The sequence below is a fragment of the Apodemus sylvaticus genome, chromosome 5, assembly GCF_947179515.1.
Source record: "Apodemus sylvaticus chromosome 5, mApoSyl1.1, whole genome shotgun sequence".
NCBI lineage: Eukaryota > Metazoa > Chordata > Mammalia > Rodentia > Muridae > Apodemus > Apodemus sylvaticus.
This window is the reverse complement of record NC_067476.1, coordinates 161,184,225-161,211,346: the sequence shown is the minus strand read 5'-3', so window position 1 is coordinate 161,211,346 and position 27,122 is coordinate 161,184,225. Positions and strand designations below refer to the sequence as shown.

Here is a 27,122-nt window from a genome sequence, read left to right as displayed (position 1 = left end):
GTTTTCCTGGATCCAGCCTGAAACCACAAACAAAATCTTGTTTCCTAAAATCTCTCTTTAATTGTTAATAGTCTGGGCACCCGTCTTCTTGTGGGACACATTGGTAACTCCGATGTAAGCTGATTGATGGGGTATGCACGCTACCCAGCTTTATTCTAGGAGGAAGAAGGAGGGCCTCCGGAGTGCAGGGGTTTGAGTTCAGGCAAGCCCCAACTTTGCAAAGCAGTGAACGCAGTGTCACTGCCCACAAGGGATAGAAGCAGGCAGGTGAGTAGCAGAGATCTGGAGCCTTACTTTCTCCCAAGGGCTTGATGGGAGGACAGACAGATAAACTCTTGGAGAAGAGGCACTCTTGCTACTACTGAATTTCAAATCTGCAGACCTGGCAAAGGATTGATGGCCCCAGGCTGGAACCACTATGCTGTTTCTCTCTAACACACTCTAACCCAGAGAGTGGTGCTCATGTCACTCAACACTCGCTAGCCAATCACAACCTCCACACGGGCCCCAGTCAGAAGAGGAGGCGGCTCTTCCGGGCACCAAGCCTGCAAATTCCTTCCTGAAACTCCGCAGGCTTGAGTGTCAGTGTGTGGTGTGTTTGAAGTGACTCTGCTGGGTGCTGTGAGGAGAGCTCAGGACAGCTCAGAACTCCAGACATGGTAAGTCAGGGTTATCTCCCACGAATGGTAGGAGCAAGCGCCTTAGCAAAGGCTGTGTGTGTCGTGGGTCTTCCCCGCGGCTGTATGGCAAGCATCAGCCAGACACTTGCAGCCACCTGTGTTGTCCTTTGTGGTCTTCTCTTGTACCTGGCTGTGGCGTCTGAATAACTTTATAATGGAAGCTGCACCTGCATCAAATCCTTGCAGCCGTGGGTTGTGTGGAAATATACTTGGCAGGATGCCAAACCTGAGAGGCCGTATTTGTGTTTTCTTCTATAAGTTCTGCCCTTAGCAGTTAACAAATAAATTCCAGCCGGGAGCCTCCCAGCCCGGGAGAAGGTAGGCGCGGAGTGGGACTCCGGTGGTGGCTTTAAAGTCTAAGGGTCTCAGGGCTTTTTAGCTCTCTAACTGTACTGAAATGCTGGTGACAACTTCTAAAAGACCTAAAAACGTTCTTGCTCTTTCTGAGGGTAAAAGACCGCTGGTTTGGGTGATTAACACCTGCAAGCTAACAGCAGAGGATTAAGCAATGTGGCCTTCGTTCTATCACAGCAGGAACCGCTGGACTCTAACTTTCACCCTGCTAGTTGAAAGTCGCGGGAAGAAAATAGGACACTTAGAGAAGTGGTTATGGAGTTTATTACTAAGTTGCAAAACGTTTCCTATGAAAGCTTTCTAAGTAGAAAGATCCTAAGCGGGGAAAACATTCCACTCTAACTCGTCTCCCTTTGTCCTCAGTACTTATACATCTTTCAGAATACATGGTCACATGCTGCAGAGTTCATCACAAGTTCACACACACAAAAAATCGAATCATAAATTGAAATAGAAGTTTACAAAAGAGAATGTTTACACGCATGTCCATTAGGAACAATTATCTGGCTAAACATAATCACATGTCTCAGCTCAATGGGTTCACTGAAAGTTCAAAAGCATAACTAAGCTATTAGTGAAGTTTTGTATAGATAAACCCAGTCAATATTTTATCTTCTGTCCTAGCACCTATAATAAATCGTTAGTTCCCTTTCTATGACCTTTGGTTAATTGTTTTAAAACCTCTTGGAATGTGCTCTGAGTAGAGAAAGTCTGGTTACTATCTAAGAGCAGGTAACTGGTGACATTTGGGAGGCTGGCATAGTTCTCATTGCAGTTTTGACTATCAGAAAAAGGACCTAATAGTTGTTCCACTATAAAGGAACTTAATAATCATATATATAATTTTAGGATTTCTTATGGGATCATCATTAAGACTTAAGTCATCTATTTGTCTACATAGCATCACTATCTACATCTTTGTGGGTCTGCAGAGATCTGCTCCAAAGGGCTGTGCTATTACTTATTGATTATTATATGTGTTAAATAATAACAAGGAAAGCATATTAATAGCAGGAATCTTTCCTAAAAGAATCCCTTACAGCCTTATTTAATAAGGGCTCACCTGTGGCAGATTATATAATAATCCGAAGCAGGCCATTTCAGGGTGATCACCTGCTAGTATATCAGCTTGTCCCATTATGGCTCCTGACATCTTTTCCTTCGAATAATATAAATGAAGCGTATATATCTCCCTTTGAGCAATCCTGATAGCAGACCCTAAGCGCTTGAGGATGACTGGAAGAAGAAAAAGAAGCAAAATAAGTAATCCTATCATAATTCCCAAATTTATAAGAAAATTCCAAAAAGAATTATCTTTAACAAAATTTATGATAGAATTTGAAAAATAAGCAGCCAATTCTGCTGCTGAGGAACTCTTCAGTCAGGAGTGACTGATGGCACTGACCTGGGAATGTAAAGTGTCCGTATCAACAGCAAGTTGTGAATTGTTCCACACACCATGTAGATGTGCTTTTATCTGTTACCAGGATATTTCTGACCCATTGTGGGGCAGGGGGTGACACAAATCCATTTAAAATTGGCATGACATGAGATAGTTAAACGTGTTTTAATATTTTGAACCTGAATTTCTCTGTAAAAGGTGGCTTCCTTTAATGCATTGACTCTATCTGTACTATCCTGAGTAATCAGTGCTAAATATATATATATGAATTAGCAGTGCATACCCATTGGACTAAGAAGGCAGCAGAAGTTGCAACTGATCCTAAGATAGCAATTAAGGTTGTAATGTCCAAGATTACTTCAGCTATAAATCTCTTAGATCATGAAAGAGAATTAACATTCTGTACCAAGGCAAACAAAGCAAAAGCATTTACACCAGGGCTGTGAGAAAGTAATTAGTGACAAAACATAAGGTAGTTAGTGTACAATGAGAAAAAGCATTATGACACATGGTGAATGAAGTTATACAATTGGTCAAAATAGCATTCTGGTAGGAAATGATACATATAGATTTATATTTAACAATTTTATATCCTCTCTATCCTCCGGGTATAGAATTAAAAGTCCAATCAAATGCAATTAGGAACCATGTCTTCAGTGTCTTCTTTTGCTGGGGTCTCTGGCATGGTGTAGAGTCTGCATATGATGATGACTCTGACATAGGCTTGAAGGAAGTGGCAGGTGTGGAAATCTCTGTCCATGGAGAAGGCCTGGCACAATCAGCTGGTCTGGCATCTACAGGGTCCTGTAAATATTTAAACATCTTCTCCTGTACAAACATCCAGTCTTTTTTATTATCCAGTTAGTAGGTCTTTATTTTAATAGAGGCTTGAAATGTTTAGAAATGGATTTTTTAATAAAGTATTATAAGGAGCTGAATAGTTATGATTTTATTTTGTAATTTAGATGCCTATATCTTTTAAGGTCTGATGAATTCCACAATAGCATGTCCCCGTGTACTATAGGGATGTCAGTGTAATATGAGAAACTAAGAGTCAAACACCAATTTAAAAAGGCTTCTAAGTTTAAACAAAGACATTGTCTGATTTTGAGCTCTTGACATATCCAAGATTATAAAATAATGAAACAAATACTGTATCATATCTTTGAAAGTTTCCCCAAGTTCAGAAAAGGCATAAATAGTAATGAGAATTAAGCATGCATCCATACAGGAATAAAGGCTAACTTTCCAAAACACAGGACACATGTAACGTTTGTCTGTTTTAAGTTACAAGGACCCAGGCTCACCAGAGGTTAATTCCCAAAATTCCCAAGCTTAGCTGACAGCTCTGTGGGAATGCAGGAGCAGTCCTACTGAGTGCGATGGTGATTTGTAGTGTAAAACTTTGCTGAATTACCTTTGTAGGAAAAGCAACCCACTTTTGTTAAGGAAAAAAAAAAGAAATTAAATTAATCTTTACCTTCATTTATAGGACCAGGAAGCATGGGATGAACTCAAACATGTCCAATAGAAAAAAGGCAATTTCTAAATTGAAGCGAGACTTGTAATTCTGAAAGTTGGGGGTAAAATTGTAAATTAACTGTAAGTCAGTTACACAGTTTTTGTTTTGTTTTGTTTTGTTTTTTAAAGGGCTAGTCCTTAGTATTTAAAAGACTTGAGGAGAAGTTGTGAGTAAATATTTTTGTGGAGGTTTAGTCCTTGTTACCTGGTATTGCCAGATGCAGCTGTTGAATAGTCCTTTGACAAATGGATTGGTCACCTGAGGCTGTTGAATTACTTCTATTGTCTGAGGGGCTTGAAGTAGGTCCCTCACAGTTTCCATGGTTTGATAAGATTCCTGAATTATTAGGGATTACAGTAGCACCAGATAAGGCAGTACCGTTTTCATGAAAAATAGTTCGGTACTCTTTACACTAGTGGCACCCTTTCAGACAAGGAGGATACTAGGTTAGATTTCTGCTATGAGTGGGGCCAGGGGCATTACAATCTATGGCACCTCCTGCCTTACCAGGACATTGTTTGCTGGTAAGTCCAGTCTTTTCAATTGAATAACTTTTGCGAGCCCAGCTTGATTTAATAAATGTTTTCTGTCCTTAATTAGTAAGATTTTGGATAGTGTTCTGGCCTTCTGAGGTTGTTGTAATAGGTACACCTTGAAAATATGAAGTAACAACCTCCAACACATGCTTTAAATAAATTTCCAGATTATTTAGTTGTCTCTAGAAGAGAATGAAAAGTGGGCAGCGTTCTCAAAGGTCAGTTGTTTTAAAACAATATCTTTTGCCTCAGAGCTAAGAACTATTTTTTCCATAGCCTCTATCAGCTGAGCAACAGATTTCTCAAAATGTTTTTCTGGCTTATTTATTCTATTAGCAAGCCTTTTGAATTTTATATCTTTGTTAGGCAAGCGTCTCCTCGATTCTAGGGCTGCAGATGAGATTTTTACAAGAGTTTCCTTTGTCATTTTGTTGTTGTTGTTGTTTCTTCAGACCATTCCCCTGTGCCCATAAACATTTCATATGTTAACTTTTTCATTTCCCTCTTATTTTGAGACATCTTAGACAACTCTTTTTGAGCCAAGTTCTTATATCTATCCATCCACAGTAAAAATTCATCTTTAGTTAGATAGGCTCTGGCTATTTTAAACCCATCATGAGGAGTCACAAGCAATCTAAATGCCAAAGGTTCCCATAAGGGATCCTTCTCTCTGTAGTCTCCAAAGTCACTGGGAAGCAGCCTAACAGCTTACCCTGTTGCTGAGTTTGAGGCACACCAGCAGCAGATCCATCTGATGGGACCCCCTTGGTTTCTTTTTACATTTTTCAGGGGGTCTTGTGGAATGACTTATATTTAAATGCTGCATGATAAGCCACTTATATTTATGATATTTTGTCAATTTCTTTTCAGAGTGAGATTCCTCCTCTGAGCTTGATCCTTCCTTGCTGACTCACCATTAACCTCTTCTGAGCTACTTTTCTTAGACTCTTCTGTCAGGAATAAACATTGTCCTTAGGTCCTGAGCCAGAGACTGTAGTAACAGAGTCCCCTCACTAGGAGGAGACTCTACTGTCTCCTGAGCACACATGGCTTTTTTGTTACCCGCTGATGCCTTCCTAAGCACATTCCTAATAGCAAACGCTGTAGGGCCATTTCTAACCCTCCATTCTCTGTAAACCAGTCTTTAATATCTGAGCCTACTTTCCTCCCATGTATCTAAAGTTCTCTTTCCTGGAAACCAAGGACTGATAGTTTGTATAAATTGAAGAAAGTCAGTTAGCTGGCTAGTGTTGGCCTCAATGCCTTTTCCTTTAAGAGTATGCTTAATAACATCTGTAAAGAACTCTCTGTCTGTAGATTCACCTTGTCCCGTCCTGAAAGCTGCCCACGAAATACATAGAACTCAGAACTGATGGCTCCTGACCTGAGATGGCTGCTGAGAGCTTCCAACAGAACGGCCAGGCACTGATAACACCCAATATCAGCCTCTGCTGATGGCAGCAGGCAATTTAAAGCCAGAGCTGATGGCTCCTGGCTAAACCCGGGTACTGATGGTACCCAACATCAACCTCTGCTGATGGCAATAGGCAATTCCAACTATATCTCACCCTCCAGAGCCACACACTCCCTGTCCAAGGGGTTTGCAAGACCCAATTGAGAGTCCTATCTGAGTCTACTTACCTTCTTCAACGTCCCCGTTCAGGCTCCAGGAGTGATGCGGGGAGCCTCTCAGCCTGGAGAGGATAGTGGTATAGTCAGAGTAGGACTCTAGTGATGGCTTTAAAGTCTGAGGGTCTCAGGGCTTTCTAGCTCTCTAACTGTACTGAAATGCTGATGACAACTTCTAAAAGTCCTAAAAAACTTTCTTGCTCTTTCAGAGGGTGAAAGACTTAGGTAATTAACACCTGCAGCTAACAGCAGAGGATTGAGCATTGTGGCCTTTGTTCTATCATAGCAGGAACTGCTGGGCTCTAACTTTCAGCCTGCCTGCTAGTTGGAAGTCCCTGGAAGAAAATGGGGCACTTAGAAAAGTTATAGTGTGTATTACTGAGTTGTAGAAAGTTTCCTATAAAAGCTATCTAAGGGGAAAAGCAGAAAGATCCTAAGCAGGGAAAGAAAAAAAAAAAAACTTTCTAAGTGGGGAAAGGCAAAAAGATTCTAGTCCAAGTGGGGAAGGGGAAAAATTCTACTCTAACTTGGGAAAGGAAAATAATCAAGTTATTAGTGAAGTTTTGTATCAGTAAACCCAATCAATATTTTATCTTCTGTCCTAGGACCTACAATAAATCGTTAGTTCCCTTTTTATGACCTTTAGTCAATTGTTTTACAACCTCCTGGAATGTGCTCCGAGGAGGAAAAGTCTGGTTGTCATCTAAGAGCAATTAACTGGTGACCCTTGGGAGGTGACACTTGCAGTGATCTTATTGCAGTTTTGACTATCAGAAATGGACCTAATAGCAGTCCCACTGTAAAAGAGCTTAATAACCACAGTTATAATTTTAGGAATTCTCATAGGATCATCATTAAGACAAGCCATCTATTTGTCTACATAGCACCATTATAAGATAATACATCTTCATGGGTCTATAGAGATCTGCTCCAAAGGGGTGTGCTATTACTTATTGATTATTATATATGTTTAATAATAACAGGGAAAACATATTAATGGCAGGAATCTTTCCTAAAATGAATCCCTTACAGCCTTACTTAATAAGTACTCACCTGTTGCAGATTGTATAATAATCCAAAGCAGGCCATTTCAGGATGGTCACCTGCTAATATATTAGCTTGTCCCATCATGGATCCTGACAAGTTCCATTTGGAGTTGATTTTGTGGAGGCTGTAGAAAACATCGCATGTGTTGGGTAGCACTCTAATAGTAAGTTGTGATGTACAAGAATAGAATTGATGATGTAAAGGAACTCTTAAGAGGAATGTAGGTGAAGCAGGACTTCATATAAAACATTTGTCAGGTATGAAGTATGCTAATAAGTCCTGTTAAAGAATAGGATAGTTCTGTACATGTTTGTTTACCAGGATTGTCCAGACATTTGTCTCCAGATCATAACAAAGGGGACAAATCTGATTTATAATCAGCCATTAGGCCTAGGCTGATGTCAAACTGCAGGTCCCTAACAAGCAGCTCAAGGTGGCATTATAGGATCACAACCAACGTGAAGGCCTGGTCTGCCATATGGATCCTGTTTTCTTCTAGAGAAAAGCATAGTTTTGCCTCAAGGGCAGGACTATACCTGGTGACAGCTCTATGAAAAGGAAGGACACTGTTGTGTTTAGGGCAAGCACAATCAACCTAGGCTTGATCCTAATGTACAGAGAATTACATAGTTCCTTCTTTAAAGATTTATTCATTTGATGTATATGGGTGCACAATTGCTGTCTTCATACACATGAGAAGAGGGTGTTGGATTTCATTACAGATGGTTGTATGCCACCATGTGGTTGTTGGGATTGAAATCAGGTTCTCTGGAAGAGCAATCAGTGTTCTTAACCTCTGAGCCATCTCCCCGGCCTACATAACTTTTTCTTAAACTCCAGACCCTTAACACACGGGGCCCAGGCCTTGGGAGCTTTTCCTAAAGCTCTGATGTGTTGAAAATAAAATAGTACTCTTTTTCTGAAACCGGAGTTAGGGTTGGGAGAGGTGTTAATGTTTAGTTGCCAGGGCATTAAGGAAGGGTTGTTTCAGATTCTGAGATTCCAACTTTTTTACCCCATGGGGATATGGTTATCAGGCCCAAGTCCACTGTGGGCTTGGTCAGTAATTTTTTTTTTTTTAAGATACTTGGTATTTCTCTTGTACAGCGTTGTTTTATTAGACTTCTGGGTTTGTCCCATTGTATGATATTTTCTGCTGACTTCATAGAAGTCTCCATTTCTTTCCACTTTTCCCCTTTGAGTCATATATAAGATGCTACTCTTCAGAAGCTTACTTGGCATAAGGCATAGCTTATACGAGATCTCCCCACCACAGCTGTTGTACATTCTACCTTCTACTTTTGCTATCTTTCTCATCTTCTGCGACCTCCAACTCAGAACCCATCACTGAAGAATGACCTGTTACTTCAGGGCTCTGATGCACTTCATAAATAATTCTGGGGATCTTTGCTGTGTAAATCTCCTAGCTGTCTTTAAGTAGGACTTGCAATCTCCAGTCCATATTTAAATTGTTCAAAATAACCTGAGAACAATTAAACAAAATAACCTGGAAAGAAACTTACGGATGACAGCATGAGTAGAATCCAAAATCCTTTTATTTTGTTGTTGTTTTTTGCAGGGGGAGGGGGGGCTGGCTCTTTTTTCAGCATTATCCAGACATGAGTCCATGCTGTCATTAAAGAGATTTTTTTTTTCCTAATTGATGTTTTAATTCTATGTAGAGTGATTTCTTTCTTGGATGATATATTGATTCTGGGAAAGCTGCATCTTCTTCCCTTTATAGAGATATTTCTAGGTCTAGCAATATTGTCTCAGCCTTGATCCCAGTCTGTCGCTCCCCATGTCAATGACTTTGCTTTCCTCCTGATGGAAATTCCTAAATTCTTGAATTAAAGGAATGCATCTCAACAGGGTTCAATAATTGCTGTTTTCAGTCACATACTAAACTGTCCTTGTCTTCCACCTTCAGATGAGAAGAGGAGGAATGGTTTACTATGTTCACTGTCAACACAGACCAAAGTTTAAAGGAGCCAGCTGCAGGTTTCACCCTTCTGCAGAAGGACCTGAATCAGTCAGGGTAAATGATTTTGTAATTTTAATGTTTAATTTGGGCAGGTTAGCTTGAGCCAGTGGATAATGGATTCCCAGGTTAGGATCAGTATATAGATATACACATTCCTTGCTACAGTTGACATATTTAGGTCAGGTCAGAAATTTAAAACACAAACCACTAGCTGTAGTTGTGTGTGTCACCTTATAGATCTCAGCAGTTAACACTGCACATAGGGGCAGGATCAAACACTATCTTATTAATGCCATTCCCAGTACCAGGAGGGGTTGCTCTTTTTCAAAGTCAGAACACTGATGTTTTTTCAATTATATTTTTCTTTTTAAAAAGTCGTTTTTGGTATTACTTTTTAAATTTCTTCTTCTTCGTGTATAGGTGCTCTGATCTCTTACTTGTTTCTTTTCTCCAATATTTCCCAGCATTTAAGAATTTCATTCTTTTTCTAAGGAGATTTCACATCTGTCTGTTTAGAGCAACAGCTCCTGTAGCTCAGGTTTTTCTTATGCCATGCAGTGAAGACTTGCTTTGAACACCTAATCCGGCATCTGATACCTAATGCATGGAAGACGGCCCTGCAACACATTTTTTTTTTCACTTTGCAGTCCGGGTCCTTTATTTCTCTTTTGTACATCAGGCCATGAATTCGTATGGGATGGGCTCCAGCAGCTCGGGCTCCTTCCCGTTAGTCCTCACAAAGTGGGCTTCTCTGGGTGGTGCAGGCTGGCGCTTCAGCTGAACCCAGGTACTCTTCTCTCTGGCCTCCTTTTTCTTCTGATCATTCTCTTTCACCCGCTTCAGGAAGCAGTCTCTGCTCTTCGAGTGCTTGATGTGCTCAATCCGCACATTGATCCTCTTGGCCCGAATCTTGCCCTTAACTTGCTTGTTTACAATGATGCCCACAGCATGCTGGGTGACATTGTAGACTCTTCCGGTTTTGCCATGGTAACACTTATGGGGCATTCCTTTTTTGAACAGTGCCCATTCCCTTGATGTCTACAATATCACCCTTCTTGTAGATTCGCATGTATGTGGCCAAAGGAACAACTCCAGGTTTCCTAAAAGGCCTAGAGAACATGTACCGGGTGCCTCTCCTCTTTCCCTTTGTGTTCGTCATTTTGGCGAGTTACTGGAAGATGGCTGCTGCGGCCGAAAGGCCTGCAACACATTTTAAGCTGAGCCCTGGCTGGTTTGTGAGAAGGAAAAGATCAGTGAATGAGTGTTCGCTAGTCTCCCTGGAGTAGGTGTGACGGGGGGGGGGGGGGGGGGGGGGATTACAAATAAAGAGGGACCTGTATAAGAACTGCATTCACTTTTCTTTTTAATTACTCTGTGTGTGTACATGTTTGTGTTTTCTCTGAGACAGGATCTCATTATATAGACTGGGCTTGTCTTTCACTCACGATGTCTTCTTTGATGTCTGAGATGCTGGGGGGACAGGCGGCAATAGCGTGACCAGAGCTCATTTCTCACTGTTTTAAATACAATCCTTGCAGGAGTAATGTTTATGACAAAAAAAAAAAAAAAGAATTGAGTTCACTGACCAAAGATGAAGCTGGTGTAATCGCTCCACAGGAAAGGAGGAGGAAGGAGGAAGGTGAGGCAATGGGAATCTAAATGAGGAACTGAACTTCTATCCAGAAACCAAAATACTGTGTTTTCACTAGTTCAAACACAAGAAGATCTATACAAATTGGTGTGACTGAGCCTAGAAGGAATGCTATTATTCCTCTTTGAAAGTACAGAATGTAAGAGTAAAGATGTGAGTTCTACTTGGTGTGTCCTAGTACATATGTTTAGTCCTTAAAAAACAGGACCATAAAGTGTATTTTAACTTTTAAAAATAATCTTTGAGGGTAGAATTACATCCTTTTTTCCTTCTCCTCCATAATGTTAAGTCTGAAACCCTGGGACAAATGGCTGAGTGACCTATTTAACAAACCAAAGCAAACCTGGCAGTCTGGTTCTCTCAGCAGACCTCAGTACCTCCCTGTTACCGCACATGGCTGGCATACCTCACCGTGTACCCCAGGAGCACGGCTGCCAATCTCCCAGCTGCCATTCCTTCTGTAGTCCAACCCTTTGGTAGCTGGTCTTTGTCATCTATCGTTACTCATTCTGCTCTCTTGGTCTGGCTCTTGCTTCTCCCTCCTTCCTCTCCCCACCAGGTCCAAGGTCATGTCTACTGTAGACTGTCCCAGATATCCCTGCCTCTGGGTGTGTTCTCTCTTTTGTGTATAATAAACTTCCAACTCCACCTTACCTAGGAGCAGTGATGCCCTTTACTTTTTATCTCTTCATTTTATTTCCATTCTCCTCCCATTAACTGCTCCTTGCTTTAAATTTCATAGCCACTATTTCTTTTTAATTGTTGTAACTATATGAATTTGTTTGCACTTTGGCTGTAGGACTTGCTCAGTATGAAGCAGAGATGGCTGCACTGGACATTGCTTTTAAAATTAAATGTGGAAAGAAAAGATACTATATCTAAAAAAGGAAAATAAGTGCTCTGGGAGACTGGAACCTTCTATTGAATGCCAATTTCCCTGACTAGGGCTCTGTGTGCACCCATGGTGGAATTGCAGAGCTTGGAAAGCTTCAGCTGTCTGAGTCATTTGCTCTGTGATCCTCCAGTACAGGAGCTGCTATTGTCCTGAGTCCCAGCTGTGTTTGCTCTGTGATCCTCCAGTACAGGAGCTGCTATTGTCCTGAGTCCCAGCTGTGTTTTCCAAGTTAATAAGGGACTCTGGCCAGGCCTTTCTATCAGGAACTCTAGTGGAAGGTAGCATGCAGGTTATTTTCAGGATTCTCTTCAAGTTCATCTGTTGCAAGCTTTGAAGAAGATTAAAAGCCATGCGATGGTAAACATGAGTGTCTCCATCGCCAGGCCAGGAGGAGCAAGTCTGCTGAGCTATCTGAGTCTGATCTGCTGGTTCTAAAAAGGACTGTAGGTCAGACTGTGGTTCTGTTGGTAAATTTAGTGATCATATCAGAGCCCCTTGGCCTTTGATCCTTCCTGCGTGTAGGTTTACATGGGTAGAGGAGGCCCTGTAGCCCTAGGAGTGGCTAAGTGTGGAACTTAAATGTCCCTATCCAGTGTGTACACACAGGCATTGCTTTTGGTGTGCAGTAGGATGACATTGGAAAAGTGATGGTTTGATTTCTAGAATTTCTGGACCTTCTACATTCAGTTTTGTGTGACTAATTTTACAAATAGTTTAGAAGTTAGTAGAAAAGAGGTGATGGAGATTATCCTTCAGAAATATTTGATTAGAATCCTTTGAGCTTTTAATTACCATAATCAACATGGCATGATTCACAGAAATTCAATTCTGGGTTACAAAATGAGCTTCTGAGATCCAGAAGTTCTCAGGTGTTCATGGTGCTGGGGAGGGGGGTGGATAGGACAGATTCCACAACTTGTAACATAATGCATATAGCAGTAAGTGGGCATTAAATTATCATTCAACATTGTTTGTGTATGAGCTCTAGTGGGACTGGTCTTGCCTGAAATCACTAGGGGTCATGAAGAATTGCAGAGCCATAGCCCAACTTTCTGATCACCTACATTACAGAGAGCTGTAGGGCATGGGGCCTGTCTGTTTGGAAGACAGGTTAGTAGTATCTGCACGGTCAGAAATATAATAGTTTAGAGGTCACTTTGAGTTATTTTTATTGATGTTATGAAATATGATTTTATTTGTGCATACACACAAGCACAGGTTACATTGGTCAAGTTCACATTTTTCCTGCTGTTATTTTGAAGAAAACTTGAAAACTGGTCACATGGAAACAGGCAGAGGAAGCTTTCCCTGTTATTGTATTGCAGTGCTTTGAGCAACTATGAGACTATTCGTAGGGTAGCAGATGGTGGGTGGTGTCTTTAGACAGACTGCTTAGTCTTCTGGAGGACAGGCCTGTGGTGGAGTTGGGGGTTTCTGCCCATAGTTGGGGGCTCAGACACAGCGATGGGGCAAGGAGAGAAGAGGCTATGAAAATGGTCTTTTGTATCTACAAGAGGCATGGACAGGTGAGAGGAAACTGCAGTCCTAAGGGCACTGTTGAGTACTGGGTCTCAGGAAACAGCAATGGGGAAGGCCTAGCAGCATTCTACATGGTTCCATACCCAATAGCCTAATACTGGGGCAACAGGTTAGCAGAGATCATTTATTTGCTTCTACATTTACTTAAGTTTTTGTTGTTGTTCAACTGTAAAAGACTGTTGCTTATTGGACAAAACATACTATGTGGGTGGGCAGGTCAGTCAGCAACTATTCAATTTGAAGTACACATTTACACTGGTGTCAGTATCATGCTTTCTTATGTACACATGTATTGGGTCTTTTAGGCTGTAGTGACCTATGATGACGTGCATGTGAACTTCAATCAGGAAGAGTGGGCTTTGCTGGATTCTTCTCAAAAGAGTTTCTACAAAGGTGTGATGCTAGAGACCTATAGGAATCTCACAGCTATAGGTAATACAGTGCTTTTTAAATTTACTTTGTAAAATGTAGGCACAACTGTTTCTTTGTTATTGTTATTTGTTTTTGTAATTTCAGTTGAGAATGAGAAAGAATGAGGAGAATAAATCTAAAGAACCAATGATTTCATTCAAGTGGACCATGGTTCACTCATGTTAGTAACTTAAATGTTGCCTAATTCCTAGTAATCTAACATACTTTCTCTGTTACCATGTTCTAGGCTACATTTGGGAAGAACATACTATTGAAGACCATTTTCAAAGTTCTAGAAGTCATGGAAGGTAATTTTCCTGTGCAAGCTGATAAGAAAATGCCTTGAAGAAATTTTAATATGTGCTACACGTTGTAAAGGAAACCAATAGGGTAAAATCTGCACTCCTTTCTGCTGTGGATGATTATTAAATCTCACAAACCCATGTATGTGTATGACAGGTATCCAAGTTTTGTTTGCAAGGCATTCCTTTAAGTTCAAAGACAGAGAAACAGTGGCTTAGCAGATATGTCACTAGTATATAATCAAGCCCCCTAGAGCCACGGAGAAACAGTGGCTTAGCAGATATGTCACCAGTATATAATCAAGCCCACTAGAGCCATGGAGAAACAGTGGCTTAGCAGATATGTCACTAGTATATAATCAAGCCCACTAGAGCTATGCTGTAGTAGTGCCAGGCTCTTTACTCTCACACCACTTAGCTGTTCTGAAAGGGAAACACTTTGATTAGGTGATAAGTGTACGTCCAAAAACTTGTAATAAGCAGATAATCCATAGTAAATCTGTGCTTAATGATATACTTGTAATAACATTGATAAATTTAGTGAGATGGACAGTTTATAAGATTCAGGAATAGCTTTGCAGAGAAACCTTTATCCCTATACCACATCTAGATGAGGAAAAAATGTCAATGGTGTGAATGTACTGTGAAACCTTTTCAGTTGTTATTCTTCTTTTGATATGATGGCATAGGTTACTATGGATACAAGCCATGTGACCATAGGGATATTGAAAGAAGTATCATAACTTTCTCTTTTCCAGAACAATTAAAAGATATGCAGTATACCCCACTTTGAGTAGATATTCTAAATGTGCTATATGTTTATAAATAATTAGTTTTCCAACATTATTGGAGGGACATTTACCAACTCAACCTGCTGGAAACCATTATGAGAATTAGGGAATTAGGAATTTTTTTTGTGTGCATTTGTTCATGTTCCAAATGTAGAATTACTCAGATAATAGTATAATTTAAGAATGCAGTCATTGTGCAAAAGCTCTGAGGTCTTCCTGGGTTTTTTTTTTCAAATATGTGAATAAACTCTTATAGAAAAAGTATGTTATAAATGTGAGCCAGGTAATCAATACTCTTCCCATTCCATCTATCATCAAAGATGTAAAACAACCCATAATGAAGGGGACACCTTTGATGTAAACAAAGTAATATTTAGATCAGATTGCTCTTTATAATTAAGCCAATTGTTAATGAATTCATACAGATAAAAAGACTCATGAGTATAATTCATGTGAGAAAGCTTTCACATCTGCCAATTGTATTTGCAGACATGAGAGAAGTTTTACTGGAGAGCAGTCCTCTGAGTTCATTCAATGTGGTAAAGTCTTTCCATATCAGAGTCATAGTCAAAGGCGTGAAAAAACACACAATGGAGAGAGACCCTATGAATGTAACCAATGTGGTAAAGCCTTTGTACGAAGCAGTCATCTCCAGATACATAAGCGAACACATACAGGAGAGAAACCCTATGAATGTAACCAGTGTGGTAAAGCCTTTGCACAAAGCAGTGCTCTTCAAGCACATAAGCGAACACATACAGGTGAGAAACTCTATGATTGTAAACAATGTGGTAAAGCCTTTAGAGAAGGCAGTAGTCTCGAATATCATAAACGAACACATACGGGAGAGAAGCCCTATGAATGTAATCAATGTGGTAAAGCCTTTGCAGGAAGCAGTAGTCTCCAGCGTCATAAAAGAAGACATACAGGAGAGAAGCCCTATGAATGTAACCAGTGTGGTAAAGCCTTTGCAGGATGGAATGACCTCCAATGTCATAAAAGAAGTCATACAGGAGAGAAACCCTATGAATGTAAACAATGTGGTAAAGCCTTTACACAAAGCAGTAGTCTCGAGTATCATAAACGAACGCATACAGGAGAGAAACCTTTTGAATGTAACCAATGTGGTAAAGCCTTTGCAGGAAGCAGTGGTCTCCAACGTCATAAAAGAAGACATACAGGAGAGAAACCCTATGAATGTAAACAATGTGGTAAAACCTTTAGAGAAAGCAATGGTCTTGAATATCATAAACGAACACATACAGGAGAGAAACCTTTTGAATGTAACCAATGTGGTAAAGCCTTTTCAGGAGGCAGTGGTCTCCAACGGCATAAAAGAACACATACAGGAGAGAAACCATATGAATGTAACCAATGTGGTAAAGCCTTTGTAGTAAGGAATGACCTCAAATGTCATAAAAGAATACATACAGGAGAGAAACCCTATGAATGTAACCAATGTGGTAAAGCCTTTGCACAAAGCAGTGGTCTTCAAATACATAAGCGAACACATACAGGAGAGAAACCCTATGGATGTAACCAATGTGGTAAAGCCTTTGCACAAAGCAGTGGTCTCCAAATCCATAAGCGAACGCATACAGGAGAGAAACCGTATAATTGTAACCAATGTGGTAAAGCCTTTGCAGGAAGCAGTGCTCTTCAATTTCATAAAAGAACACATACAGGAGAGAAACCTTATGGATGTAACCAATTTGGTAAAGCCTTTGCATGAAGGAATGACATCCACACAGGAGAGAAACCCCATGAATCTAACCAGTTTGGTAAAACCCTTGCAAGAAGCAGTGGTCTTCAGTGTCATAAACCGAAAACAAAAACAAAAAAATATATACAGGAGAGAAACCCTATGAATATCGACAATGTTCTGAAGCCCTTGCTCATCACAATCATCTTCAAATCTATAAAAGAACATGTACTGCAGAGAAATCTTCTGAATGCCACTAATGTGGTAAAGCCTTTGTACAAAAGAGTCATCTCCTAACAGAAAAGAATACACACTGGATAGAAACCCTATGAATATAAGCAATGTGGTAAGCCTTTTGCAAGTCACAGTGCTCTCCAGGTAAGTGAAAGAAGACACACTCAAGAGAAACCCAATGAATATCATCAATGAGATAAAGCCTTTGTACACTGCAATCACCTTCAAACACATAAAAGAAGACAGGCAAGAAACCCTATGAATGTAAGCAATTTGGTACAGCCTTCACTTGTCAGTCATATTCAAAGGCATGAAAGATATCGTAATGTAGAGAGCTGAGTGTATTTAATATGGTGAAGCCTTCGCATATTTCTACAGTCTTCATCACCATGAAACAATCCATACTGCATAGAATTTTATGAATATATTTAATAATGTGAAGCCTTTTCAAATTTTCGAAGACTTAATCATTATGAAAGAGAAACCCTATGAATGCATTCAATATGGGAAAGCCTTTGCACATTTTTACATTCTTCATCATCATGAAAGTAATCAGACTGGATAAAAAGTCTGAGTATAAACAATGTGGTAGAGCCTTTCTGGTTTGAGCCTCTCTGGTTTGAGCCTGGTAGAGCCTCTCATAAGCAACAGAAATCAAACGTGTAACAAAAATAACAGGGGTTTATTGTAATAAAGCTGCTCCTGGGTTATGACTTGAGAGAACACTCAGAACCTAGTCTGTGAACCATAATGCACACATCTCCCCCACTGTGCGCCAGAATGTTATAGAGCTGCCATCCCATAGTCAAAATCTTTGACCCAGTATTTTTCTTGTCTGAAAGAACTGCAGGAACAAGTATGGAGAAGAGCCTGAGAAGAAGGAGGTCCAGTGATGTTGCCCAGATTGGGGTCCAGCTTAGCGGGAGGCCTCAAGGTCTGACACTGTTACTGGTGTTAGGGTGTGCTTACAAACAGGGGCCTATCCTGACTGAGATTTGTTTAATTGTTTTTTTAGGATAAAAAAGTGATGTTGGTAATTGTTTAAGTGTTTATTATGGGTATACATGGAGTAAAATAATCCAGGCCTTTGATCTTAAATGTAGGAAACAAAGGCATAAAGATATACAGATACCCTATCTCAACAAATAATAAGAGGTATTAATTACTACACATTCAAGAATGAATGGAAAAATAAATTTAAAGGAAAATTTAAACGTCTATGGCAGGGCAGGCACTTCGATTCTTTGACTGTAGGCAACACAGGAATGTTGGATTTGCTGGCCAGGTGGGACAATTAAGAGCCTGCAAATAGGCTGATACAGTGACTAGAAAGGGATTTAATTGAAGTTAAATACATAGGAAAGGATGTTTGTTCATGGTATGTAAAGTGAAACTATATATATATATCCATAGAGATATTAATCTCCAAAGAAGGAACAATCTAAGTATATATAGATAAATAAATAAATTGAGTCTTTTGATCTTAAAATGTAGGTCAAGAGCATGGGTTAGGCAAAATAACCTTATCTCAGGCAAATAGTATAAACCTAGGCCTTGATCTTGTATGAGAATAAGGCAGGATATAGTGAAGGAGCCCTGTCAAAAAGGATAATAACAATTGTATACGTTGTTTTGATTATTTTGAAATGTTTAATAATCAAAATGTGTGTGGTTATAAGTCTGGTGGTTTTATGATATTAAAAAGAGATGTGAAAATAGATCAAGCCTGACTAGAAGGGAGGCCACTAATTGAATCAGTCTATACCATTGTTGATTTTGTGTTAGTGGAACAAAAGCATTCTATTATGGGAGAGTCTCTATATTTGTGTTTATAGGAAAGAAGAAAAGGCTTTGTACCCATCCAGAGTGATATGGATCAGATATGACAGGGGAAAACACCCTGAAGATTTTGGCTACAGAAAAATGTTTGTGATATATATATATATATATATATATATTTGTGAAAATCAAACAGGCAGGAAATATGATTTGCTGATTCCTCCACATGGGAACAGCCCTGTAACTGGCCTGGACATAAAATGTCTCTAGCCAAAACATCAGCTAAAATTAGACAATATGTATAGTTGGTTATGGAACACTTAAGATTCATTGTGTCATCCTTCCTATGGCATGAATGAAGAATTATTACAATAGATTATTGATCAAATTAACTCCTTAAAGGATAGTTGTCTTTTACCTGATCAAACAAGGAGCACAAATTAAGCCTTAACTGGTCTGTGTACCTTGCACAATCCACATGAATATCTTAATAGTACTGAAATTTTGGTTGTAAGATTCATATTTTGCAGAATGTTCCCCTCTGACAAGATTCATTGGCAGGGACACTGAGATGACGTGTTGTTCCAGCTCCCTGCCTCCTGATGCTGTTTCCAGAGACTTGTTTCCAGAACAGGTTCAGAAATAGTTGCTGACTTAACATGGACTCAGTTCATGTAGCTTTCAGACAGATAACTGAACTTCAGTCAAACCCTGAGTCTTCTAAGCCTGCAGAGACTGGAAATGAATGCTAAAACATTGAGGTTTTCATTGGTAAAAATATATGATATTGGCACACAATTTAAAATTAATATGTTTGCTCTTAGATAGGCATTGTGTCTATGCAACTCATTTAAGAAAAGAAGCCTCTGACCCAGTCCTTCTATAGCTGCTATTATAATCTGTTTAAAATCATTAAGTTATGCAGTTGAAGGGCCAGATAGTAAACACATGGTTATATTAGATTCTGATTTATTTATAATAATGTGTTTTCAATTTTATTCAAATAGAAATGGCTAAGCTTAGACAACATTTAGCAGTTCAGATATACTTTATAGAGAGATTTTCTTCAAAAATATAAGAAATCCACTGAATCTGGCACTTGTAATCATTTTATTATTATTAGAATTTTGACTAATAGACATGTCAGCTCTTGACAACACCCCAGTTATGGTTCAAAGAAGATATTGAGCATCATAACCTCTATATGGAGTTTCTCCAGTTTTGGAAAGATAGCCACTGGGCAAGAATTTCCCTAATTTATTTACAGACGAAAATACTGTCAAGGAAAGGACACAAGACTCAGAATAGTTAACAGCTTAGCTCTGCCAAGGCAAAGTAAACTAGTCCTTCATAATATTTCTGTCAGAGTTTGGTGTGCCAGGACACTGAAGACAGTTGAGCCAACATTTTGAGAAATTGGGGCCTGTATATGTAGTAGGCTGTCTCTGCAAGTTTTGTAAGCTATGTTTTAGTGCTTCCCATAAATGAAGTATTTTTCAGAACTCTGATGTGGTTGAAGGCTTGCTATAGTCTCAATATCACACTTAAAGTTGTTTAGCATCAAGGAAGATAATGTAGATGTGGAAGGATGGGTTTTCAGATGGTAATGCAAATCAAAATCAAAACAATTCAGGTATAGGACTGTAAACTCTTTAAGCTAGGATAGATGCTATAGTAATGTACATATATTGGCAAAATTGAAGGAATGGATGTTAGTGTATATCATACCTTATAGTTTACATAACTATTATAACTATATTCAATGTATATTTGAGAGAAAAGGCCCGCTTAATGGTCGAAAAAGGTGAAATATTGTGGATTGGTTTTAATGCTACTTGTGTTAAATCAGTTCCAAAATTGCACGAGGTTCACACGTTTGAGATGCTGTGGATTCCTATCCTCAGCTGGTTCTACTGGTACTCTTGCACTCCGCTGTCAGGGAATAGAGGGAATTAACCAATTACCATTACACCAAATATTTGCCTATCAGTCATTTTTCAATAAATAAGAAAATAACCACATTGGAGAGAAACCCTACCAATGGAATTAATGTGATAAGTCTTTTTTACAACACAGTTATCCACAAATATATAACTCATACCAGACAGGAATCCTGTGAATAAGCAATTCGTAAATCATTTGCATGCAGCCACATTCTTAAATACCATGAGTAAAAGTCATACTGCAGAAGAACCCATATTTATATTCAGTGTGGAAACATTTTGTACTTTAAGTTTCCTTTATACAAGAGTGATATGTTCAGTCTATAATCAATCTTAAATTCTTTGCATATCACAGTGGTATTTGAGGAAGTAAGGAACCACACTGAAGAGAATCTATGGCTATAAAGGAATTGTTAAGATCTATAGCCAACACACAAGATTATTTTTCAGGAGAAAAAAATGTGTCACCAATCTATTCAAGCTATATAATTTGATGTTCCTCTATATTTTGTTTGAAATTGTAATTATACTTCTTTTCAATTACATAAAATATCTCAACCAAGTTTCAAACTTTATGACTGTGTATTAATGCTTTTCAGTTGCTATGATAAAACCCAATGTCTAAAGCAACTTATAAAAGAATTTAATTTGACTTAAATCTTTAGTGGGATGTGGGGTCACCTATGATGTCACAACACAAGTGTTACAAATTCCCTCCAGATGCTGTGATTTGTTATGTTGCCTGGCTTGGATGTCATTCATTATTCAAGGTTATATTTTACTTCTTGATTTTCACATGTCTATTGAATACAAGTCATAGCATAGAAGATGCACCCCAATGTGTCCTGTTTTGTCAACACATTTTAACAGTGTAAATGTTAAAAAGCTTAATAGAAGAGACAATGATAATCATGAAATACTTCATATGTGAGCTGGGCAATGGTGGCGCATGCCTGTAATCCCAGCACTCTGGAAGGCAGAGGCAGGCGGATTTCTGAGTTCGAGGTTAGCCTGGTCTACAGAGTGAGTTCCAGGACAGCCAGGGCTACACAGAGAAACCCTATCTCTAAAAACCAAAACCAAATCCAAAAAACCAAAAAAAAAAAAAAAAGAAAGAAAGAAAGAAATACTTCATATGTATCCAAAACAGCATTTTTCATGTTTCTGTTAAAGATGTCATTAAACTGGACAATTAGGAACAAACTGTATCTCACAGAATATCTTGATTGTTATTTATATGCCCATATATTTTGATGTTCCATGCTTCACGCCCCCATTAGTTACCAGTTGGCACTTCATCTTGAAGCATGCCCTGAATGGGATTTATCTAGAGTTGCTCCATTATGTAACAACAATGAGATGTGTTTTTAATAAGCATTTCTGGTGTGTGTGTGTGTGTGTGTGTGTGTGTGTGTAATGTGTTATGAGTTTTTAAGCTAAGAATGATAGGTGGAGACTGTCTGACAATTTTGTGGGGTCTGTTTGGCCTTCTTTATACAGTAGTCAATGACAGGTTTCCGGAACTGCATACTGTAGACCTTTCCTACTGAGCCATCTCACTGATGTGAAAACAAAATTAGCTGAAATATTGCAGTAGTAAAATAGCATTTTTTCTATTGCAATTTCCATAAGAATCAGCAGAGTTAGGAAAACAAACTCCACAGGCAAGCAGCAGAGTGAGGGACTGTCTCTGCCTTATTGTGGGGAACTGCCTGAATAACGAGATCCAAGCTGTATGCATGATACACATGTGTAGGGGTGGTGGGCCAGGCCCAGCCAATGGATGCTCTTTGGTTAATATTTAAGTCCCTGGTAACCCTTAAGGATCAAATCAGTTGACTCTGTTGGTCTACCTATGAAGTTCTTATTCCCTCCGATTCCTCAGTCCCTCCTGAAAATCTTCTGCAAGAGTCCTCCAGCTCCATCCACTGTTTGGCTCTGAGTCTCAACTTCCATTTGGACAGTTGCTATCTGAAGCCTCTAAGAGGACAGTTATACTTGGCTTCTGTCTGTAAGAATAACAACATATCATTAATAGTGTCAGGGGTTGTTTTTTGTCCATGGAGTGGGTCTGAACTTGGACCCGTCAATAGTAGATCATCCCCTCAGATCCCATTCCTTCTTTGTCCCCGCACCTCCTGTAGGAAAGAAGGTATTGTAGATGGGTTAGTATAGTCATTCCTTCACTGGGAGTCACTTCAGGCTCCATAGCACACACTCTTGGGAGTGAGTGTAAGCTACAATCACACTCATCAGTGCCATGGATCCTCCCTCATTCCAGGTCTCTGGTACATCCTGGAAATGTCCTTCACTAGCCTGCTGCTGATTCTCACTGACTCTCTTCACCATCTCTCAGCACATGGGATCTTCCAACATCCCTCTTACCTCCTCCTCTCCAACACAGTTTCCTCCCCCATTCACTTCTGAAGACTGTTACTTCCCTTTCTGAGTGTGATTCAATCATCTACCCTGTGCCCTCTTTATAATTTAGCATCTTTAGGTCTGTGGATTGTCCCATCGGTTTCCTGTACTTTGTGGTTAAAATCCACTTATAAGTGAGTACATGCTCTGCATATCCTTATTTTGTGTTACCTCACCCAGGGTGATAATTTATAGTTCCATATATTTGTTGTTCTTGTTATTAATAGCTATGTAATTTTCCATTGTACAAATGAGCCCCATTTTTTAAATTTAATTTTATTGTTTTACTTATTCACTTTATATCCCTCTCAGTGCCCCCTTCCCATTCACTGGTCCCACAATCTTTCTCCCGTCTTCCCTCCTTTTCTCCTTTGGGCAGGTGGGGACACCTGGTTATCCATCCCCCACACTGGCAATTCTGGTCTCTGCCAGCTTATTCACTTCCTCTCTCCGTGAGGCCAGAAAAGGCAACCGAGCTCCTAGAATTTATCCTAAGTACAGGCAAGAGCTTTTGGGATAGTTCCTGTTCTACTTCTTTAGTATCTACCTGAAGACCAAGCTGCAATCTGGCCCATATGAGCTGGGAGAACTAGGTCGAGAGCATGTATGTTCTTTGGATGCTGACTCAGCCCCTGGAGCTGCTAGGTTAGTTGATGCCGTTGGTCTTCCTATGGAGTTCCTATCCATGTCCTTCCTATTTTGCCAGAAGAATTCCACTGTTTGACTGTTGGTTTCTGTATCTGAGTCAGTTGCTAGGTGGAGTCTCTCAGTACAATGTGCTCCTCGCTGGAAGCACAACACAGTATCATTCATAATGTTAGAGATTGGTGTTTGCCCCTGGGTTGTGTCTCAGGCTTGGCCAGTAATTGGTTTGCCATTGCCCCAGACTCTGCTCCATCCCTGGTGCCAGCATTTACTGTACACAAGATAAATTGTGTGTTGAAAGTTTAGTGGATAGGTTGCTGTCTCCATCACTTCCCTTGGGATTACTGTCTGGATTTAGGTGGCCTCTTCGGGTTATATATCCCCAGTGCATCAACCCCATTGATTCTTGGGTGACTCCATCATCTCAATTCTCTTACACCTTCTTGAGATGCCCTGTACCTCCTCACCTCGGTAATCATCTAGTTTCTTGAGCTCCCTTTTTAGAGTCACTTCAGTCAGGCTACAGGGGAGTTTGAGAAACTGTGCACGACTGCATTCTCTTTTATAGAAAAGTGGAATAAAAATTTCTCACAGCTTCTGTTACTCAAACAGTAGTTATCTGGGTAGAAGTTGACCTAAACCAATTTGTAGACAGATATCTGTCTGGGGTCACACTCTCCTAAGTGCTGCTAGGGTTCAGCTCAGGGATTCACGCTTGCAAGGCAACTCAAAGTTTTACTGCTGGGAACAAACCCCATGACCAAGGCAAATATTGTAAAGAACATCATTTAATTGGGTTTAGCTTATAAGTTCAGAAGTTCATTCAATTATCATCAAGAGAGGACCATGGCAGCATCCAGGTAGGCATGGTATAAGAGGAGGTGGGAGTTCTACATCTTCATCTGAAGGCTGCAAGCAGAATACTGCCTTAGATGCAGCTCTAATGAGGGTCTTAATACCCAAACCCACTGTGATATACCTACTCCAACAAGGCCACACTTACTTCAACAGGGCCACACCTTGTAATAAATCCACATCCTAGGCCAAGCATATATAAAGTATTACACAAGTAATTTCTTTACCTTGAGTTATTTACACACTGGTTCATTTGCATATCTATGGAAAACATTACACAACAGGTATAATTTGTGAAGCTGTGCAAACTTTCTCAAAGAGAAATGTTCAGGGACTCACCCCGAGCTGTTGTGCTCTCCTGGGGTCTGTGCCCTTTCTGTGTGGAGCAAAGTCTGGTCTTCTCACTCAGCATGGTGTTTCTAGTGATTTAGAGTCCAGTCCTTACTCCAGGTGGAACAAAGTTATGGATGCCTCCTGAAGTCCATCTATCTAACTTCTGTGTCCTGGCTTCCCTGGTATCTATCATCTTCCCCATTCCCCTCTTCTTCTACCCACTTGTCTTCCTCCTCTTCCTCTTATTATCCTTGTTTGATCTTCTTTTTACTTGCAGTAAACTACACAATATGCATGATCTACCATCTTACGACATTCAAATATCCTATTCAACAGTGTTAAGAACATGATATATGGGGAATGGAGAGATGGCTTAGTGGTTAAGAGCAGTGACTTCTCTTCCCAAGGTCCTGAGTTCAATTCCTAGCACTCACATAGTAGCTCACAACCATCTGTAATGCATTCCCTCTTCCAGTGTGTCTGAATGCAGAGCATTCATATATAAGCTATAATATATATAATTACAATTATATATAACAAATAAATAAATATTTTAAAAAAAGAACATGATATATAAACGCCACAGCCCAACTACAGAGCAACTTTGATTTTCCACCCTGAACCTCTGTGTCTACCAAAACATTAATTTTCACCTTTACCACCCAACTTTCAGCCTGCGCTCTTCTTTCTGTCTATGTGAATTTGACAGCTTTAGGGATCATGAAGTGTCTCTTGTTCATTTTGTGGGTTGCTCATTGTACTTTGCATAAAGACCTCCTGGAGGTTTGAATGAGTGTGGCCTTCCCAGCTCTGAGTAAGCCTTTCCCATTCTAGAATGAGCTGAGCAGTTTCCCAGCCTTGAGCAGGCTAAGCAGACCATGAACATTTGCCACAACAGGTCTTATCAACCTGGACAGAGACTTCTGTCTTGGCTGCAGTTGCAGGTTCCCATTGGAACTTAGCTGTTTTGGCCACCTATGCTGACCTTGCTGAAGAAGGGGATGGGTTGTGTGCTTGTTTTCCTTTATAAACACAAAGGTTATTATGAAACTTTGAGCGTTGATCAGAACATTTGTCTTGGATTTATCCTTCTCTCACCCTTTTTGTTTCTCACCCTTTTCATTTCTGGTCCCCCTTTCAGGTAAACCCAATTCGCCCATGGCTGCTGGACGGCTACAAATGGGAACACTTGCAATACACGCTTACGATTGAATACTTGTTCCATAGATGGAAGGACAATGTGGGAAGGAGTAGGAAGGTCGGCCTTGTTAGAGAAGGCCTGTCACTGGGAGTAGGCAGACTGTGAGGATTTCAAAGCACAAACCATTCTGAGTGGTTTTTTTCTACCTCATCTTTCTAGATCAAGATGTGATCTCTTAGCTACCGATGCAACACCATAGAATCTGATGATTGCCACATTCCCTGCCATGATGTGTGTGGGGAGCAGGTATGGCGGCCAGTCTAAAATGGCACCTGGGCTGGTTGCCAAGTCACATGACTCAGCAATGCTCCCCCACGTTCCCCTTTGAGAGTCACATACACACTGGAGAAGTGCGCATGCGCCCTTTGACATCTTATTAAGCCACTCCTGGGCCATCATCTCGATCCTATCACGAGCCTCCACGTGCAGTCGCTGATTGGTGCAGGCTGGGATATATAACTGGGGCAACGGGCTAGGATCAGGGGCTTCCTGAAGTAACGTTCCTGGATAAACTGCATCAAGAAGAGTCTCCCGTGTCTTGGTAGCAACAATGATGCTTCATTGGTGTTTTTTTCTTTTGTTCTGTTTTGGGTTTTTTTTTATTCAATATATTCTTTATTTACATTTCAAATGATTTCCCCTTTTCTGGCTCTCCACTCCCCGAAAGTCCCATAAGTCCTCTTTCTTCCCCCTGTTCCCCCATCTACTCCTTCCCACTTCCCTGTTCTGGTATTCCCCTATACTGCTGCACTGAGTCTTTCCAGAACCAGGGACCACTCCTCCGTTCTTCTTGGACATCATTTAATATGTGGATTATATCTTGGGTATTCAAAGTTTCTAGGCTAATATCCACTTATCAGTGAGTGCATACCATGACTGATCTTTTGACACTGGGTTACCTCACTTAGTATGATGTTCTCCAGCTCCATCCATTTGTCTAAGAATTTCATGAATTCATTGTTTCTAATGGCTGAATAGTACTCCATAGTGTAAATATACCACATTTTTTGTATCCATTCCTCCGTTGAGGGACACTTGGGTTCTTTCCAGCTTCTGGCTACTACAAATAGGGCTGCTATGAACACAGTGGAGCATGTGTCCTTATTGCATGCCGGGGAATCCTCTGGGTATATGCCCAGGAGTGGTATAGGAGGGTCCTCTGGAAGTGTCATGCCCAGATTTCTGAGGAACCGCCAGACTGATTTCCAAAGTGGTTGCACCATCTTGCAATCCCACCAGCAGTGGAGGAATGTTCCTCTTTCTCCA

The 27,122-nt window shown here is 40.1% G+C and overlaps 1 protein-coding gene and 1 pseudogene across 1 annotated transcript; one reads left to right on the top strand and one right to left on the bottom strand.

The window, feature by feature from the left end:
* Positions 1–553: 553 nt before the first annotated feature.
* On the top strand, positions 554–26,007 carry LOC127686353 (zinc finger protein 431-like). The gene is made up of 5 exons (XM_052184484.1): positions 554–659; positions 9,101–9,208; positions 13,545–13,671; positions 13,898–13,958; positions 15,233–26,007. Exons 1-5 carry the CDS (start codon positions 657–659, stop codon positions 16,473–16,475), a joined length of 1,542 nt encoding a protein of 513 aa, XP_052040444.1. The 5' UTR covers positions 554–656; the 3' UTR covers positions 16,476–26,007.
* Positions 9,795–10,358, bottom strand: LOC127686355 (60S ribosomal protein L21-like; annotated as a pseudogene).
* Positions 26,008–27,122: the final 1,115 nt, after the last annotated feature.

Coding starts and splice junctions, on each gene's coding strand:
- LOC127686353 (XM_052184484.1), top strand. Junction 9,209..13,544: donor AAGGACCTGAATCAGTCAGG/GTAAATGATTTT, acceptor TGGGTCTTTTAG/GCTGTAGTGACCTATGATGA. Junction 13,959..15,232: donor AGTTCTAGAAGTCATGGAAG/GTAATTTTCCTG, acceptor TTGTATTTGCAG/ACATGAGAGAAGTTTTACTG.